Genomic DNA, 17659 nt, shown 5'->3' on the forward strand with positions numbered 1-17659 from the left:
TCATCGAAGGATCGTCGCACAATAAGACCGCCGGCGCTAGCGATCGACAAACAGGAGGAGCCGCCGCCCTCAGCACTGCCGATCTCGCGCAGCTCCTGCAGCGACCCGACCACTGCACGTCATGTCGTACTACAAGGACCGTCTCGGGTTCGACCCGGACGAGCCGACGGCCAACGGAGACGGGACCGGAACGACCACGGCCTCGCGCAAGTCGAAACGCGGATACGAGGAGAACCTGAGCAAGTTCAAAGGTTTGTCGCATGATGTGTTTATAACGATATTCGATGGCGTGCCGTACGACGGTATGCGTGCACTCGGGTATATTAAATCTGACGATCATCACTGACGACGGCGGTTATTACGACGTCGTATAGGTCGGGGTAAATTGCCGCGGCATGTTTCGTTTCCGAAGCGTTTCTTTTGCAGGCGCTCGAGAACGAGGTCAACCGTGAACGCGAGCGCCGCCGCCGCCGCTGGTTGGTCGGTCGATCGGTCGTTCTGTGCGGTAGCGGCCGTGCACGACCGATTCCTCAGGCCGCGGTCGCTCGCGCGACATTTCTTCACGGCGCGCGCGTACCGCACTCGCGGACCGTCAGTCGTCCAAGGTCTGTGGGTGAGAACCGGCGGGCGGGCGGAGATACTTGTCCCACGGGCGTTTTAAATGTGTTTACGACCCGCGGTGCAAGACGCGTGTATACGACGTGCAACCCGTCGTCGGTGCCGCCCAGTCAGTGGTCCGTGTCGATGTCGAGTCCCGTCGATCGATATCGTAACATTAGCCGTAATAGTTGTCGTCAATCATATCGATGGCGCCGGCGCGACGGGGTGCTCACGAATGTCGTACACGCATTGGCTGTGGTCGCGTGGGACGACGGGTCGCACACCGCGGGACGGTGGGCGGCGGCGGCGGTCCGTGGGACGCGGGATTGGTGTCCTGCACTGGCTGCCGCCACGGCCGCCGGTTCGCCTTACATGGAACTGCATTACACCCGGCGACCGACCGCTGTTGATGGTTTTTCACCGGAACGGGTCATCGGCGATATCATGTGCACGAGAGAAAAAAAACGGAATCGCGTTCCGCGAGAGGTGGAGGAGGTGGTGACGGGAGGAAGACGCGCCCGGAATGACGACGGTATAATATTATTACATAGGCGGACGTGGGTAGAGAGACGGTCGACGAGACTAATGTAACGCAACATTCATTATAATAATAATAATAATATGTAATATCACAAGTAGCGTTTAGCATTAAGTCTACTTCTTGTACCTATTTAGTATAGGTACCTACTCGTTCGGTAAAAACCTCGAGGCTTCACTAACGAATATTTTACTCGCGTGCTACGACATCCGCGGTAATAATTATCGTACCACAACCGTCCATCAACCGACAAACTTTATTATAGGTATTGATATGGATACATATTGCAGTGTGTATGTGTGTGTACGGTATTTGATCGTGGGTTTTCGCGGAAATTAAAAAAATACAAATTTCTACAAGTATAATGTACTATATATATATATAACCTACGGTGAAGATGATATGGCAATTTTTATTGCTCGAGTCGTAAATCCCAATTGAAACTTGTCAAAAACAATTAATAACAACGTTTTAATTAATATCTTTACCATATACGCGAGTAGGTATAGTAGTACCTACCTACTAAATTATAGTACAGTCTTGCGAAATTATATTAAAACGATATTATTATTATTAATAATATATTTATACCACAATTTAAAAACTTGTTTTAAATTATAATATTACCTTTTTAGAAATTATGCATACAAGCTAATATATAGCCCTCAAACTTTTTATAGTACGAGTTATTCTACGGCATCATAACAAATTTATAAATAACTAAGTTTGAAAGAAAACCTATTTACAATTTAAATAACGTTATACTGACAAAACCTTACCAATAATACAAAACTTCATGCATTGTTTTAAAATTTAAATAAGTTAAGGAAATGTCATTTTTAGAAACAATGGTTTTTTTCACAACAGGAAAATATATCAATTAAAACTTTCCCTACACACTACAGTTCACGATGACGTAAGGAACTGTGTACGTAATATCAACTTATTTGTAATCATAGGTACCTATATATATATATATTAAACAAAGAAATGATTTTACTTCTAAAGGCCAAATCATTAAAGGTTGCTACCATAATACGCTGTATAGATTCACAGAAAAAAAGTTATTTCGCTTCCATATTCCTTATTATACAATTACATTATAAATGTCTGATATTTTCTGTACTATAATGTGCATTTAAACAATTATATACTACATATTTAATCTTTAATATAAAACTAAATATAATAGATATTACGTTTTCAAATAATTCTGGTTTCTATATCTCAATAAAATAGTAACTGCTTTTATTTTGTATTAATTAATATAAGTTATCGAGCGTTAAAATCTTTTGACTACATCGTACAACAAATGTAGAAATTTAAATTAAATAGAAATTTAAAAATAATAATTATTTTCATTCAATAGTATGATTTTAATTTTACTTTTGAAAGATTTAAGTAAAATACACATAAAACTAATATGTTTAATACTACTAAGAAAATGAAATCCCTATTATGATGTTATAACGTATAAGTAATTTAGTTTTACTATAATAATGTTGAAAAAATAATTAATTTTAAAATTCTTAATAAAGTATAGAATGCATTAAATAAAATTTCTTTGCCATACCGTAAAATATAAAGATCATATTTAGTAAATCAACCAAAATTATAAGATATATAAGCGTCATATGATTATAAATTAATATAAAAACTAATACTAACTGATCAACATTAAACTTTTCAAACAGGAACAATATTAATCTTAACAAAGTAATAATTAATTTCAGTAAAATTATAATATTATAATTTGTTAACATGTATACCTGCTGTATAGCTTAGGTATAAAGTTGAAAGTTTAAACTAGGCCATTTGGTGTCACGCAATAACTTAAAATTATTCAAACATTAACGAATAATATAATACATCCATTATAACACATCCAGATAATTATAAAATGAATACATTTTTTGTCGCTTTTATAATTCTATTTTTAATATAATATATATATATATATATATATAGTACCTATATACCTATAAGTATTGTCCACTGGCGAATATTTGGTCAAATGTATATGTTGAAGGAAAGAAACAATTATAAACATTAGACAGGCTTCAACCCCTAATTTGATGTCTACATTTTACATCAGAACATATACAAAAATACAAATCTATATAAAATAAAGTCAATAAATAAATAATAAATTATACTATTAAGTTTCTTTTGATATTATAAATCTATAAGTATAAAAAAAAGTATTGCGAGAAAAAATCCATCAAAATTTAAAAACATCCGAGAGGGATTTTAACCACCTCTAAGTGAATATACAACAATAATAAATTAAAATCATAATTTTAATATCCACCAATGTTGAGTATGACTTAAAAAAAAATATTTACGTAAATGAAATAATATGCAAAGCAAAACCGGAACTATTATACCTTTGCATAAAAATAATGTTTAGGAACGTTAAAATGTCATAAAAATAGAAAGTACTTAATTAATAATAATGTATAATTTATTCTAATGAAATCAAATATTTTATAAAATATCATTAGAGGTATTTCAATTATTTTAACTTTTTAGCTAGATATATGAATCATATGGAGGAGTAGTGTATTTCATATTCTCATTTAGATTTTTAGAATAAAAAATATCGTTGAAAAAAATAAATGTTTAGCAATTTAAGTCCAATAGAGAAATTCTAATCATGATCTAAATTACAAAATAATCGAGTAAGTTATTAAAATAATAATAATATAAAATATGCATTTGAAATATAACATCTGCAATTTATGGTTATATATTAAAAGTTGAAAGACACTAATACACCATATTATATACATATATATTAATATATTATTATTGTTATAACAATCCCGTTAATTTTTCTAGTACCGATAATTTAAGATCATCGTGAAGCTCAAATGATTTGATGACAATGAAATAAGTATTTTAAGTACTACAAATAAAATAATATTTCTTGATACGTCATTTCTGTAGAAAACAAACCATAAAAATTAAAAATTACCTTCGAATTCAAGTATTTACACAAGAAGTAGTAATAAATTCTTACTGATATTATTAACGTTATTGAAAAATAAATTATCGCTATAAGCATGCGTGCATACCTATAGTTCTTAACCGTATATGCCAATAAATATAATAATAAATGGTTTCATAAAGAAAAGGAAATATTTTTATAAGTTTTAGTATTAATTGTACACAATCAAAAATTAATACTGATAGACACAAAACTATTCCATTTTATATGGATCCTCGTATGTATCTGATAACTATAAGTGCCTACTCTATATATTTTTCAAAATAAATATTACTATCAAATAAAAATTCAATATTTAAGCACTTGAATAAATGTTATAATAAAATATTTTGATTTTACTAACGAGGTACTTCATCAAATTAAGATTTGAACTTGTGTTATTGAATGTCACTACAGAATAAATAAATGCACTACAACTAATTTCTAAATACTTTGAAGTACTATATATCGTATATTTTTATTGGAGCATGGCTTTTATTATTTTTTAATTACAAATCCAGCTCTGTATAAGTTAACGAAAGAGCATGATATTGTCAACTTACACAGTAATCGGATTGTAATTTGTCATCAAGTCGCTCATAGTAGACCTAGCTGTCCTCGATCCAATGACCATTAAATGGATGTAATAGGAAACACTGTCAAGGTTTTAATGTGATTCGAATATTCCTAATTTTTTTTTTATAAAGAGAGACTTCATCAAAATTTGTGCATCACAAAAAATGTATTTAAAATAACAAGGCCATATATATATACATAATCATAAAACAAAATTATAACCTTCTTTTGTACAATATAAAGAATATCTAGATAAACAATATTTGAATAATATTTTAGAATTTTGGCAATATGTTATTTATTATGATAAAATTAGTATGGTTTATAATATGATAAATTTTAAAATGAATAATATATTATATTTATAGTAAAAAAATATAAGATTTTATAACATAATTTTATGACAGATTAGTTCTATACAAACAAAAGATATCAGATAACGGCAAGGTCTACAACTATTTGTAATCACAACAACAATGATTCATAATAATAATAAGTGTAAGAAAATTAAACTTTGAATATTGTTGACAAAATTATTGTTATTTTTTGGTTGCTCATAAAAAACAGGAATAAATTTAAAAAACTGACATTTACACCAAAATGTTTTAATTTTAAAAAAAATCTATAAATAAACGTGAAAACAAAATGAATACATTAATATTTAGTGAGCCACCGTAAATTATTATTAATAAATTTAAATTCTTTAGAATTACATTATAGATATACTACCAACTATTAGACATTACCTACACATAAACAATAAAGGTCAACAAACTCAACATTAATATTTCAATAATGAAACCGAACTCCATAAAATATTTACCTTAAACGAATGTGAATTATAAATCTACAATCTAACGGGCATAATGAAATAATCAGAGAAATAATAATAAGCAGGTATACTGGTGATTATCACACGTAAATGGTACTGTTATAATATGAATAACATAATATTATGGTATAACGACGCGACGCGACATCGTCCATCCCTCTAAGCACGACGTAATGACTCGACAAAAACGAATACCTTTACGATACGTCCGTATGTGCATTATGTATAAATTGACTCGAATTTGGACACGAGTAAAATAAATCACAGCCGCGTTAAGAAAAATTTGATGAACATTAAATTTATAAATTGTACAAAATTGCAGCACAAGCAATACGCACGAGTCACAAATAGTTTGACGAAACCGCGTGCATATAAAAAATATGTTTACGTCGTGTTTTTTTAATATTTCCTCACCGCTATTCACGATATCTAACGTGTGCAGTTAAAGAGTATGACGAACACGAATTATTAATATTAATGATTTAAGCCTATGGGTTTTCAATAATTACATATAATAATTGCGATTTTCAAACACACGTATTCGGACAAACTGAATACACTTATATATCATTATATAAATGCTGCTAGTGTGTAACTACCGTGGGAAAATATCAGCCGAATAGTTTTCGGTGGGGGTGGTGGTGACCAGCGGTTGCATATAAATGCAGACAAACACAGCCGGTGGTGGTGCGCGACCAGTACACACTGCACGTTCACCCTATCTCCACCGCATAATATAAAATCGACGAGGGTGCCCTGCTTTTTAACGAGCCGAAATCGGATATAGTAAATACTATGATATAAAAAGTAGTATGCGACGGTGACGAAAATAACAAATAATAATAGTAAACACAATGCGCGCACGACGACGCCGACACAATCGTCGTCGTCGTCGGTAGGTTAATTCGTGCGGTCCCGCGGTTAAGACCGGCGTCAAACGGTCGCTCGCGCGTTGTACCAGCTATGTTATTTATATTTATCGTATGTGTTTTATGAATCTCGAAATTATTATTATTATTATTATTATTATTATTGTTGTTCGTATCGTCGGAGGATCGGTTTCTTTGCACAGTTAGCATAACTGCTCTAACCTACCTACCTACCTACGTACACACACATGATACACAACACAATCGGGGGGGCCCGAGACGTGACTTTGAAAAATATATATGCACTTATTCCTGGCCGCCACGCACAGAGAGAACCGGTGCTCGTACATATTCCGCTTCGGGCGGTACCGGGTTCATATTATATACCGCCGCACATGCACACCTATACCGCGCGCGGCGACCACTCACCGCCGGGACACATTGTTTTCGCGTGAGTACAATAATGTGATGGTATACTTAACAGTGGTTTGTTATACGTGTAGTATTATAGTAATGAGTAATGACTAATGATAAATAACGATTTTTATCGCCCGTGAAAAATCGCGACTGTCGTTTTTTTGGAATTCCCGGCGAAACTTTTGCCGGCGGGTGCGTCAGAGCGCGAGAATTTTTATTCTACTTATGTATTCGATAACACGCGCATAAATGCCTACCATCGACCGGTAAACCTGTTTCAACACGGGCGTCGGTGACGATGACGGAGCAGATGACGTTATGCTAATATTTGTACTTGTCAATCCAATCGTCGTCAACAGAAATTTTTTTCTTTTTTTCAAAAAAACGTTAACTAGGACTTGTGTTTGTTTTCGTTTTCAAACAATTAAATCGAAACGTGACCGTTATTCGCGAACTCATCCTCTTGGAAACGATGTGCGATCCACCAAGAGGCGAGTTTTTGCAATTTCGGTGTGACAGAATATCGCGATCCAAGTGACTACATGTGCAGGCATTAGGCACACTCGTGCAGTATACACGACGTGTGTAAACTTTTGGAATAGGCTTGTTTTTACGACATTGATAAATAATCGTAATTACCCATAATCCGATTGCAAATCACTTTGGCGAGTCAGTTGATAACGAACGCGGGCGAGTGTGAGTCTCGATTAAAAGCGATTAGGGGCTACCGACGCGGCCGGGGGTCCACGTGGACATCGAACGCGCGGCGCAAAATATAAACAAAACCAATAACAGCACTTACATGGTAATCGTTCCTATTTTTTTTCTACCACCTCGGCCGACGGACTGTGGAAAAAGTACGACGACGAAGAATTACCACCGCGCCGCCACGCTGAGTCGCAAACGAGATCGACAGTTTTTTAATACCTATATCGCTAGTAACTGCATAATGACGCCGGTGAAAATGATAAGCGAAAACGTAATAAAACAAAAAATCGAATGCTATGATATTATGTAGGCGTGTGTAATACTATTATATTATGTTGATGCTCAGTTGTACTCGTGTAGAACGAAAAAACAATTATTTTTTTTTAATTGTTAGGTACACCGTAAGAATTATACGCAGTACTGCGGTAACGGTCGCGGAATAGAATAACGATCGTAACGAAATGCGATGCTTAATATTATATTGTACGCAAACGACGGACAGGTACGACAAACGCCGAAACGACGACGCGGCACACGACTGCGGTCTACCGGTCCGCTACGGGTTGCCTATGGCTACACACCACGGTTCAGACGGATGGACACACGCACAGGCCACCACCACATTCGATACCGTGGTCCGTGGGCAAAACGCACGCACACGTACACACGAGTGCGCAAGTGTCGAACAGATGGAAGGAATGCGTCGCGGAGCGTGAGGGGGTCATGAAAAAAGGTGACGACGGTGGGAGAGGGGTTATGACGAAAAGTAACAAACGAGACGGATAATAACGTTATTATACGCGCGTCTATTACAACAATATAATATTACTTTATTATTATTATTATATATTATTTTGGTTGTTTTGCCCACCGGCACGTACACGAGCCGCCATCTGTCGATAGACCGCTGCGACTGGATCAGTCTAGTCTAGCTCTACACTATTGTTATGGAGGTGTTTTCACCGTATTATTATTATAACACCGGTTTACGACGCCGCGCCACCGATAACCTGTTGTTGCTCTCGGAAACGCGCAAACCTCGGCGTTTCGTTTAGGCAACCCCGTCAACGGAATTATTGCTGCAGACGACACCGCCCGCCGTTACCAGCAGGCGGTTTACGAGATAAAAAAACGAGATGTCACTCAATAATCGACCGGTCTTCGATATTGCATTGTTTATTTATGTTTTATAAAATTTCGACGTAAATTATTGATCGATCGAGACAGATTCAGGAACTCGCCGACAACGAGAACCGATAACGCGAACGCCGCCGAATAGCCAATCATAACCGACTGCTGGCAACTTGAAATGTTAGTATTATTCGTCAACTTTAACGAGAATATTAGATAGGTGTGCGTATGAACTAAAAAAATTTTATTGTCAAAACCCAAACTTTACGTTTACCACACTTATTTTAATCGTTGTCTACCGACAGACCACAGATTTCACAGCCATAAAGTTCACACGCATTACTGCAAAAACAACAGTTAACTTTCTCTGACGCCGATGCGAAAAAGGTTCAATCAAAAATCGGACAGCGCAATAGACGCAGAGAAAACAACAAATTTCCCAAGACTGCAGACCACCGGGTAACGAAATATTTCACGATTGCTGAATATCAACCATATATGGGTGGTAACGGTGGCAATCACTTCGCAACAAAATTTAGACAGTGATTGACTGTATCCGGTAACAACTTCAAATTATTTCACTATCAGAAAATAACAGACGCGTCCGCAAAATTTCAGCCAGATCCAGTGCTATTAATTCACCAAAGAAATATTTTTAAGTGTATTTACGAGCTATAAAAATAAACTGTCAGTATAATTCAAATAATAATACTATTATTCCATTGCATAAATTCCTATTTTAGTTATTATTTTTAACTTTAATGTTCAAAAATCAAACATTAGAATTCATTATTTCGAAGAAAAATGTTAAAATATTAATAATATTAAAACACAATATAGTGTTCAATTGGTATATTATACTTCATATATTATTGCGATGATTTACTTGATAAAAATATTATCTTATAGCCCAAAATTTTATATTATAAATGGTAGTAAATATACAATATATTTTTATTATCAATAATTAAAACTAATATTATATACGTAATTCTTCAAAAGTTAAAAAAAAAATTTAGTTATACCTAATATACTCTTTCCCTGCAATCTATTGCATCTATTGCATATATTTTGATGATATCATTTTAAATATTTATTCATACATGTGTATTGTGTATAGATTTTGATCTCATAACAATTATAATTAAAAAAATGTTCAATAAATATAATGCATATAAAGGTATACTGACAATAAGGCACAGAATTTGCAGTCACGGCGTAAGCGCATACTGTACTATAGTATAGTAGTAAATAGTAATTCAATATACGTGAGTGCATAAATGTATAGCTGCAAAACCACTATTAAGGCGCACTTAAAGTTTTAAATTAAAATTGCATTCCAGTTACTGAAGCAAATAATGCATACAACAAAGGTATTATTATTATCTTGCTCTGATTTTATAAGTATAACGTATCGTTGACATTAATAAGTAGTACAAATATTATGTATACTAAACGCGATTACTACAATTACGTATATTTCTAACAGTTACAACTACGAAGAACACTTCAAATAATTCCACGATAGTTAAATTTAAATTGTCTTTATCAACGAAAACTCGCGTGATATCATGTTAGTACAAAACACAGTGTTGAAATAAGTTCAAGAATATTTTTTCCGATTATCATGTTTGACAACAATAAGTATACTATAAAACTTTCTGTCGATTGACAATTGCAACTCTTACAATCAAATTAAAATTAAGCGCATTTAATAGTTATCTCCAAATTAGTATAATAATCAAGTCTACAACAATCGATATCACAACATATTTTAAGTAAAATAAAATTTTGCAGTACTATTTGTTATTTATATTATACATAATAAAATAAAATGTCTATATAGAACTAAAACTAAAATCCAAGATGTTTTTGCCTTGAATTGTGAGGTATTTAATGGTTATTAACTGTATTTAGTCAATTTTTTACTGGATACCTTGCAAAATGTAATTATTACTGATTTCTGACACATGTGGGTTATATTGTATAATTTACATTAAAAAAAAAAAAAAAATTCAAAAATATATAATAAATTCAATATGAAAATAAATAAAATAAGTATACGATAAACACATCGACTATTTCTTAAACATTAAAATGTCAATGGCATTCATCAATCAAAATATATCTATGTTTTAATATAAAACAGAAAATCCACAAAACAATTAAATAATCAAGATTAAAGTACAATTGAAATGTTTCTAATAAGAAATCGTAAACATCTATAAAACTGTGTATATCTAACATAAACCAAACAATACTAGAACCTAAAAAAGGTGTTGGCCAAACAATTGTTTGTAACGCTAAACTATCATTAAAAGAACAATAGACAAAATTATCGAAAAATCAAAACAATAATTCATTTATGTCAGTAATAGACTCTAATCTTCTTATTTAATATCATACAGAACTCCGAAAAAAAAATCTGGTAGAAAAGCCACACTCCATCGATATTTTAAATTATTTCAACTAATATAACATAAAATGTTAACTAAATGTACAACTTTCAAAATTAAACCTCATTAAATTTACTTGTCTCAATAGTATGTTCCTTTAATACTGAATTATAATATTATTTTAAATATCACAAGGCATAGCAATTATTTACAAAATTACAAAACCTATAGTAAGTACTTATTTTATAATAGTTTAGACTTTATTTCGTCATTAACACACATAGATTAAAATATATGTTCTATCTACAACCACAAAAACACTATTAATTTACCTAAAATTTAAAGAAACAAATATACAATTTTAACTAGGTAATTGTTGATCTGGAACTATGAATTATTAAACCATAACTACTTGTTCGTTATAAGTTATAAGGTACAAAAAATAATTAAAATTCTACCTCACAAATGATTTCATGAAAGTAATTTTCCGAGTTATTAACCGAAAAAGAGACTTGAACAATACGTTTTTTATAGAGATAAAAAAACATCTACCTAACAATGGTATAAAAATCCTAATAATTATTTATAGCATAAATATAAATTTATATATTATATACTTGCGTTATAAAATGTTCATCAAAATCATTATATTTAAATTTAGGTTGGTTTAGATGAAAAAAATTAAAAATACAAGAAATTTGACTTAATTTTATTTTTTTTGCTCTTTAATTAAGAATTTGTATAATTTATATATTTTTTTTTTTCACAATAAGCACAAATTATATTAAAAAAATTTTAAAAAAAATAACTACATTTTAGAGAATGAGAATTTGAAAACAAAAGCAATTCAGTATAGGTAATAAAACTTCATGAATAATATATTCTATAATATTTGTTGAAACAAACTAGGTAATAAAACTCTAATCAATTTAAAGAAAAAACTTTGAATAAGATAGGAAGGTATTAAGTATATATGAAATGATTTATTGTATAGCAAGGTCGGTAAGCGAATTATTTCAATCGCCAGTGATGTTTGTGACATGTGTAATTCATACTAGACTTAAATTTATTTCTCCACAAGCTATTTACTAATAATTTTTTATCGCAAATCTACCATTTCCGAAAATGCTAAACGAAAACCTCCATTGATGTTATCTATTGAATTAATTAAGGAATTAATTAAATCCATGAAAATTAAAATGAATTTATAATTAACACTAATACTAATAAAAATTTGGTTTGTAATTTTTGAAACACGCATTTTACATAAAAATTAATTTTTACCTAATATAAAAAAATTCAAAGTACAGCAAAAATATTCTAAAAAAGTAAGTATAATAAAATTTAACATCAAAAAATCAAAATAACTGATATTCCGTACAACTCACATATTTCGATTTTTTCCTAGGATGATTCAGTTAACAGATTAAAAAGCTTATAACTACCCACGAAGAAATTAAAAAAAGTATTACTTTTTTTAAATTATTATATTGTTTTAAGTGCCAAAGTTGGTCAATAGAAACATAATATAAAAAAAGTTATATCTCTTATCATATGACAGGTGAAAATACCTGTCAAATTTACATTTGACAACAAATAAGTGAAACGTTTTTTTCTTATCTAACAAACACTCCATGTTGTATGAGTATTATATATAATAAATAAATATAAAAAATTCATTAAACTAAACAAATATGAAATAAATGCAAATAAGATATAGGTATGTGTACCTATTTTGTTATATTCGTATAATAATTTACAAAAACGCCATTTAAAATGTAATTTTTTCACTTTTATACATCTAAAAAAACATCATAATATGTTTTCAACGTTATCAAATAATTTAAAAAAATTCTTTGAAATAAACCATTTGAATTGTCTACATAATTGAGTTTATCAGAACCAGTCTCGGAAAATTTTAACTTATATTGTATATTATAATTATTGGAATTGAATTGTTTTTTAACGATTATTGTTTATTAATCATAAAATATCTATTTAACCTATATAATATGGGTTATCTCTACAAATAACCGGGAACAAATTGATTATTATTAATTACACAAATGATTGTAAAACAGATATTGTACTTAAATCATTTTAAGCACGTGTAATTTATTATTCTAATTACAAAGTTTTGAAAAATAAGTTTTTTTCTTATTTAATGCCATATTGTACCTAAAAACTGTCTACTACAATAGCTGTACGTATAACTTCGAGAGTTATCTATTTTTAAATACCACATACTTAGGTAGTAGGTACACTTAATTTATAAAAGATACAGTGAAAAAATAATTTGACTTTAAGATTTTTCCGATGTATAATGTTTATTCAATACTTAATTTCAAAACATACTTTCAAATACAATAGAGTTAGTTACAACAATTTTCTTTAAATCTTCATTATAAAATAAATTATCGTTATAATTTAAATCACCTATCATAATATTCATTAAAAATATTTAGACAATAGAAAGCGTCAGACCAACCAACATAAATGATAATATGAGCGTACAAAGAAGTGCGGCCAATTCATGAACTCGAGACGAAAATAGATGACGTATACCTTTCGCTGAAAGTTTAATGTCAAGCTGAAAAGGCGACGTACTAGCAATCAACAGCATCCACCCAAGCTGGCTACAAGCCCAACAAAAAATCTTCATTACCTACTCGATATTTGTACATAGTTTTGTCTTTTAACTCATACTGCAATATTATTGTCAAAATGTCGAAATTATTATTTAAATATAAGCTGTATAATATTATATCACATGGTAGCTATAATAATGGTTGACGTATACATGTGGTAACGTCGTTAAAAAATTTAATTATTATTATTATCGCAAGTACCCACATGATTAACACTGTAATCAGAACTGTACACCTAAGTACCAAACACAGTAAAAGATGTGCGTTTTTCATTAAATTACGAGTCCATCCGGTGTTATATGCGTTGGCGATACATAGGAATCATCGATTAACGAGCGTCATCTACAGATTTAGTATCTTTTAACGCATTTTAAATTACACCAACTATTGAATGGACAATAAAATCTGGCAAACGCCCATTCGTCCTTACCTATTTATCAAATATTATCGTCAGTGTACAATATAGGTAACATAGTTGGCTTGGCCAAAACGACTCGCTACAAATACAAATCTATATATTATATCATTATACGTATCTACCCGCTAAATACCGATAAAACGATAGACGCGTAGGGTAACCACCCACTATACTTTTAATGTATTGTACTGTACACGGAGAGACGTGCGAGGTTGCAAGGCCGACGCGGCGATGACACGTTAAAGATTTTCTTCGTGTCAGGTATAACGTATACCTATAAATTACAGGTACAGTTAATGCGATTTTAAAACGCGCGGAATTAAATTCGAATCAAATGGTTTAAAAGAAAAAAGACCCTATTGCAGCACGCAGAAGGTCGTACACAAAATCGTAAACGGAACACGACGATAACGTGCGTCGGGTACATTGGTGCCTCACGCCTGATATTATCATTATTTCACCTAGACGTATGTCATTACGACCACCCTACAATCCTTTACGTATAAATACCACCACCCGGGTATGTCCGATCAAAAAACTAATCTCACGCGACGGAAATGATTACCGCGGATTTCCGGTCCGTCGATATTCAATAGCATGATATCATAATAATAATATTATGTTATTCGCGACGTGACGGGCTGCAACGATGACGGAAACGCGGTGTTGTACTATAACAATATTATCATGTGTCAACATAGGAATGTCCGCGTGCATTTTGCATCGGAAATAACGATGACGAATGGTGATCGGAAGCGGACCGCGGCTGCAGGTACTCCACGTAATCGTAACCGGACAACGTGCCTCCGACTAACGGAGCCGCGTCCCGAAAACCCGATCGGCGCGGGCCCTCGGGGCGTACACGAGAGATCCGAAGTGGGCGCCACGAGCGACGGGCAAACGGTGGCCTGATGTTCTCAGATCTCGTACACACACGTCGTAGAACGTGTCTGGCGGCTGTCGGACAAGGTCGAGGCGTCGCGGCGTCTACGGCAGTAGCGTTCAAAATAATAATAATAATAATAATGATAGTAATACGCGCGCGCCCACGCACGTAACCTCTCGATCATTAATTCCGCCGCGGAAATATGCAAATTAACGCTTGAGCGCGTGTTCGTCATCAATCACGATCGACCGTGTTGTACACGTTATTATATTATATGATAAGTTTTCGCGCCGTCATCGATCAATGATAAATAATAATATATTAATAAATAACAACAATGATGATAATAATAATAATAACCGAAGTTCACTGGGCCAGCGGACCCCTTGACGAATGTCGTTTCCGATGTTATTATTGTTGTTATTATGCGGCAGCACACGTGTGCTGCCGCCACGCCACGACGAACAGACAATGATAAGACGTTATCGGCATTATAATATCGTACGTATTATTATATTCACATAGGTACTGTGTATTATACAATGTACGAAAACGGTCCACAGGCGAACCGGTCGAATGAGTTCAAAAAAAAAAAAAAAATAGTATAATAATAACAATGAAAGATTTTTTTTTTCATTCTACCCGACTGGCCTGTCAACGCATAAAAATGTTGAAGCATAAAAAAAATCGCAAACGAGTCATTGAACGATTAATTTTTATATTCTCTCGATCGAGAGTCGACGACTTTTCCACCACAATATAATATTACATTATTATACTGCTGTAATCAGCACAAAAAAGTTGCGACTGCGTGTGCATAGGTACTACCTAATACCACCACTGATAGGGTTAATCCGTACCGAGGTCGAAAACATTTAGGCCAAGTCATAAATCTAAAATATCAATAACAATAACAACTGCCAAATAGATAATTTAACAGCTTATTGTTACCCTTTTTATTATTTTATTAACAATGACATAGTGTCTAATTAAATACAATTCTGTATACATATAATATCCAATTAAAAAACTTTATATTGATCACTGATCATATTGTCATAACCATAGTGTATTAAAGTTATAAAATATTTAAAACATCTATACTATAATGTATACCATCATGTCACATAGTTACATAATAATATGTACTTGAAAGCAAATATCAAATATAATTATTCTATAAATGACAACAAAACTAATATGTATATACATCATATAATTAATGCTTTATTTGATTGCAGTGAATATTATATAGTAAGCAAAAGCAATTTCCATCAAGCATGGAATAAACTAAACTAACTTAATAATAGAGTGATGTGTTTTAACAAAAGCTAACAAATCAAGAATATGGGTTGAATGGGATGATCACTGATTTAGAGTAAAACTTAATTAACCTAAATTATAAATTATCATACCACTACCCTAATGAACCTATTATTTATGAAAATGTATAGCCTTACTATATAGTGTACTCATGGTGAACAGAGAACAATATTATACCATTTAAAATGAAAAAATAATTTCACCTACCAGCTATACGGAGTACAGCCCGGTCAGCTGGGTCCAACTGGAGTATGCTGAGCGGTTTGTCCTTTGCCCAGTCCTTGAGGCTCTGGTCTGAATCAAAATCCATGACTGTCGGCTTTCAAACAACTCATCGGCCGCAAGCGGTGACCGACCCGTCTACGGCCAATCCACAGAACACTCAGGTCGGCATCGGCTGTAGCTGCAGGAACCGTACAACACTCGTACCAAAAATTCTAGCCGGTTTCAAAATGAATTCAATTTCGTGTCAGGATAAAAAAAAAAAAAAAAAAAATTTGAAAAAAATCTCTGACCAGGAGGCAACAGTTGTGCGGCCCTACAATCCGTCGTACAGACCTGTGTCCGTGGCTACCTACGACGGCCACGACGCAGAGAAGACACGATACTGATGCGAATTTTGCGTTTCGACAATCACGGACGCGGAACGTCGGCGAGCGGCGCGCTAACGTACCGGCGGAAGCGGTCGAGGCGCTGGCTGCGAGATGGTAACCGGCGGCCTGGGTGACCGCGGTAGCCGAGCTGATGCACCGGTGGCCGGAGGCACGGCTGTCTGTTAAAATATCGTTATCGACGAAGCAAAAAAAAAATGAGAAAAACGCCGGGCAACGGGAGACGAACCAGTACTACGGTAGCGCGGTGCCGATCAACGTGCTGAAAACGACGAGAAGAGGTGCATGACCCGGCAAAGTGACGAGATGAAAAATTGTGTAGTGCGTACGGCCAGTGGGGAGATGATGGTGCCGTAAACACAGTGTAACTCTACATGAGTACACGGCAGACTAGGGGAACACGAAGCGTGGATAGGGGAATATTGTATGAGTAAACAGAAAAAACGTAGCGCACGATAGGCATACCGAGTAAGCGAATAATAACAATACGGTACACTCGAATGATTGAAACGATATTGAATCACTCGTGCCCGCCGAGCAGTGTGACCAGTGCAACAAACGCGATAACGGTACCGCGCGCGTGATAACGTCGTTCGGCGGTGGACGTCGCAAGCGCCATCCACCGGTCGGACCGGCAAACCGGCCGTCACGTCTACTTCGGTTTTCTATGAAAAAACGACGATCAACGGCGATAATCTTGACCGTTAAAGTATTGCG

General features: G+C 33.7%; 1 protein-coding gene across 12 annotated transcripts in view; it reads right to left on the reverse strand.

Annotated features, from left to right (window-relative positions):
* The window catches only part of LOC112603574 (dystonin), a 78409-nt gene extending 61012 nt beyond the window's left edge, over positions 1-17397 (reverse strand). For 4 of the 12 annotated variants that reach the window (XM_025352215.1, XM_025352216.1, XM_025352214.1 and 1 more), the window contains exon 1: positions 16539-16779. In XM_025352215.1, coding sequence (XP_025208000.1) covers positions 16539-16641 — 103 coding nt within the window. In that variant the 5' untranslated portion in view covers positions 16642-16779. Of the gene's footprint in view, positions 1-16538; positions 16783-16889 lie in introns of those variants that run through there. The other 8 variants (XM_025352209.1, XM_025352212.1, XM_025352206.1 and 5 more) reach the window with 5 other exon arrangements.
* Positions 17398-17659: the final 262 nt, after the last annotated feature.

This window comes from Melanaphis sacchari, unplaced genomic scaffold (assembly GCF_002803265.2).
Source record: "Melanaphis sacchari strain LSU unplaced genomic scaffold, SCAv2.0 Contig10_pilon_pilon, whole genome shotgun sequence".
Taxonomy (NCBI): Eukaryota; Metazoa; Arthropoda; class Insecta; order Hemiptera; family Aphididae; genus Melanaphis; species Melanaphis sacchari.